This window comes from Carlito syrichta, unplaced genomic scaffold, assembly GCF_000164805.1.
Source record: "Carlito syrichta isolate Samal-C Ts95f unplaced genomic scaffold, Tarsius_syrichta-2.0.1 Scaffold308201, whole genome shotgun sequence".
NCBI lineage: Eukaryota > Metazoa > Chordata > Mammalia > Primates > Tarsiidae > Carlito > Carlito syrichta.
In genome coordinates, this window is record NW_007252297.1 from 396,594 (window position 1) to 399,291 (window position 2,698).

At 52.7% G+C, this 2,698-nt stretch overlaps 1 protein-coding gene across 2 annotated transcripts in view; it reads right to left on the bottom strand.

The window, feature by feature from the left end:
* Positions 1-214: 214 nt before the first annotated feature.
* The window catches only part of ABHD4 (abhydrolase domain containing 4), a 15,152-nt gene continuing 12,668 nt past the window's right edge, over positions 215-2,698 (bottom strand). The window contains exons 6-7 of one of the 2 annotated variants that reach the window (XM_008065280.2): positions 2,068-2,254; positions 215-1,712 (exon numbers count right to left, since the gene is read on the bottom strand). In XM_008065280.2, coding sequence (XP_008063471.1) covers positions 1,623-1,712; positions 2,068-2,254 — 277 coding nt within the window. In that variant the 3' untranslated portion in view covers positions 215-1,622. Of the gene's footprint in view, positions 1,713-2,063; positions 2,255-2,698 lie in introns of both variants that reach the window. The other variant, XM_021716153.1, reaches the window with a different exon arrangement.

The following is a 2,698-nucleotide window of genomic DNA, read 5'->3' on the forward strand; positions in this document are numbered from 1 at the left end:
CCTTCCAAGTAGCTGGAACTACAGGCACACGCTACCACGCCCAGCTAATTTTTTTGATTTATTGTAGAGATGAAGTCTCGCCAAGTTGCCCGGGCAGGTCTCGAACCCGTGGGCTCAGGCAATCCACTCACCTCAGCCTCCCAAAGGCATGGGATTACAGGCTGAGCCACCGAGCCCAGCTTGTCAGTGTCATCTTAAACATCACCACCACCAGCAGTTTTTACTCATTTCTTTATTAATATAGAAAAGGAGCCCAAGGCAGCTGGACCAGTAGTACAAAGCACCAGGAGTTAATACTATTCTAGTGAAGGGTTGACTTTACAAAAGTAAGGGAGTAGGCAGGAGCTGTGCTGGTTCGGGGGCCAGGCCCAGCCTACTGCCTAGAACCTCAGAGCAGCCCCTGAAACAACCCCGGGAAGAGGATTGACCAGTAGGTCAGGGGTGGGATGAGCGGAAAACCATGGGAACAGACGGCAGCGACAGAGGGTCATGCAGTAGGAATCACCCTGTGGCTGATGAGGACAGGGAACTGCTGACTTGAAGCTCCTCACTGGACCATGGGCAGGGGATCGTGGGGGACCTCAGCCCTGGGGGCTGGTAGCAGAACGCTGCAGATACTGTGGGCAAGGAGAACCCAGACATGGCCCTGGGGTTGAAGGGCCTTTCTCCCCTCTCTCCACCAGGGGACACCTTTGCTCTACACTACAAGTGGGGCTATAGGGCCCAAGGCACAGATGGAGGCTCACAGGCCTCTAGTTGAGGCAGATGGGGCAAGGGAGGAAGCACTTGATGTCCCCAGCTTAGGCATCCAGGGCTGAGGCACAGGGCAGGACAACAGCAACCCTGCATAATGGGGCCAGAACGTGGGGCAGGGATGGGTTTATCCTTGACCAGTGAGCAGGGCCAGCCCCACGGCAATGGCACCTGCCACGAACCTTAGCAAATTAAGCGTGCAATAAGCACTGGGTGTCAGCACACCTGGGTTCTAGCTTTGACTCTGCCAGGACTCACATCACACAAAACTGTGTCACCATGGGCCAGCCATGTCCCACCTTGGCCCGTTTCTTCATTTGTCAGTGAGGGCTTTGGAAGGGACTCTTCGGGTAAAGGGAGCTCCAGGACCCACTCTTGGTAAAGTGGGAACTGGTCCCAACCAGACCCTGGATGGAACTGGCATAGGATGGGGGTGAGGGAGTGAAGAAAAAGGAAGATGTTCTTGCATGGAACCTACCCCCACAAACACTCCAGAGCTAGGAAAGGCCACTGAGATCTCTCCTTTGCTCAGAGGAAAGGCGACACAACAGGGAAAGAATGTGGCTTGGTGCAATCCCTTCACATTCACCATCTGGGTAACACTTGGCATGGAGAGGATGGGTGGCATTGTGCAACCCTTTATGTTCTTCCCCAGGATGGGGCACTCAAGGCCTCTTGTGGCTTCTGCCTCCAGCCCTCAGCATAGGGTCAGGAGTGTTCTTTTTCACTGTGGTCCTGTCCTGGGGACAGCCCAAGACTGCCTGGCTGGCACATGTTAGTTGGTGAGGAAAGGACAGAGGGGGTGAGTAAGCAGACAGGGAGGCGAGAGCGACTCTCTGGCTTTCTCCTCTTCCTCTAGAGAGCGCAGCTCAATCAACTGAGTCGCAGATCTCCTCTACTACAGCATTGAAGATGTGTGGCTGGTCAGCATAGACGTGGTGCGATGCACCCTCAATCTCCTGTGGAGAGAGGACCCACCAGAGCAGGATGGCCCTTTATTCCCAGCACTAGGAAGCTACCTCAGCCTTCCAGTAGCTGGAACTACAGGTGCATGTTCCTGTGCCTGGCTTATGTTTTGGTTTATTGTAGAGACGAGGTTTCATTAAGTTGCCCAGGCTGGTCCTCTCGCCTCCGTCTCCCAAAGTGCTGGGATTACAGGCTTGAGCCACTGCACCTGGCCACTGTCTCACCATTTCTTTGATCACCCTTGTCTACTCCAAGACTGAGAGCTGACTGAGAGTCAATCAACATGTGTTGGTATTCAATTCATGGCATTTCCACCCCAACCTCCACTCCTTGGGTGGCCCAACATACCATATCTCGGACATAGGAATCGGGCCGCTGCATCTTCACCTTTTTTCCTGTGCTGGTATCTATCCAAGTGTTGGCGCCATAGATCATGGTGATGGGCACATCTCTTCTAATTAAGTGAATTCGCTCCAGCATGGGGCGCCGGGCCCAGCCAAAAGATTCCATCATGGCTTTGAATGCTGTCTCACCACTGAAAGAAGCAAAACAAGGTGAAGCAATTACTCTTCAGTACTCTTAAAGTACTAGTGTCTTAGTCATCTTTGTATTCCTCCCAAAGTCCAGCACTGAACTTATTAAACATCGGTAGGATTAGGAGATGACTGAAAAGCCAAAGATATCCTATCACAGAAGAGATAGAAGGAACGCACTTGTGAAAAACCCCATGGCACTAATAACTATCCAAGAATGAAATAGGATATGAGGATTGATTCATTTCTTCCCCCCCGCTTTTTTTTTTTGAGTTGGAGTCTCACTCAGAGGAAAGGCGCCACAACAGGGAAGGAATGTGGCTCGGTGCAATTCCTTCACATTCACCATCTGCCTAACACTTGGCGTGGCCCAGACTGGAGTGCAGTGGCCGCTCCCGGCCACCGCAGCCTCGACCTGCTGGGCTCCGGTGATCCTTCCGCCTCAA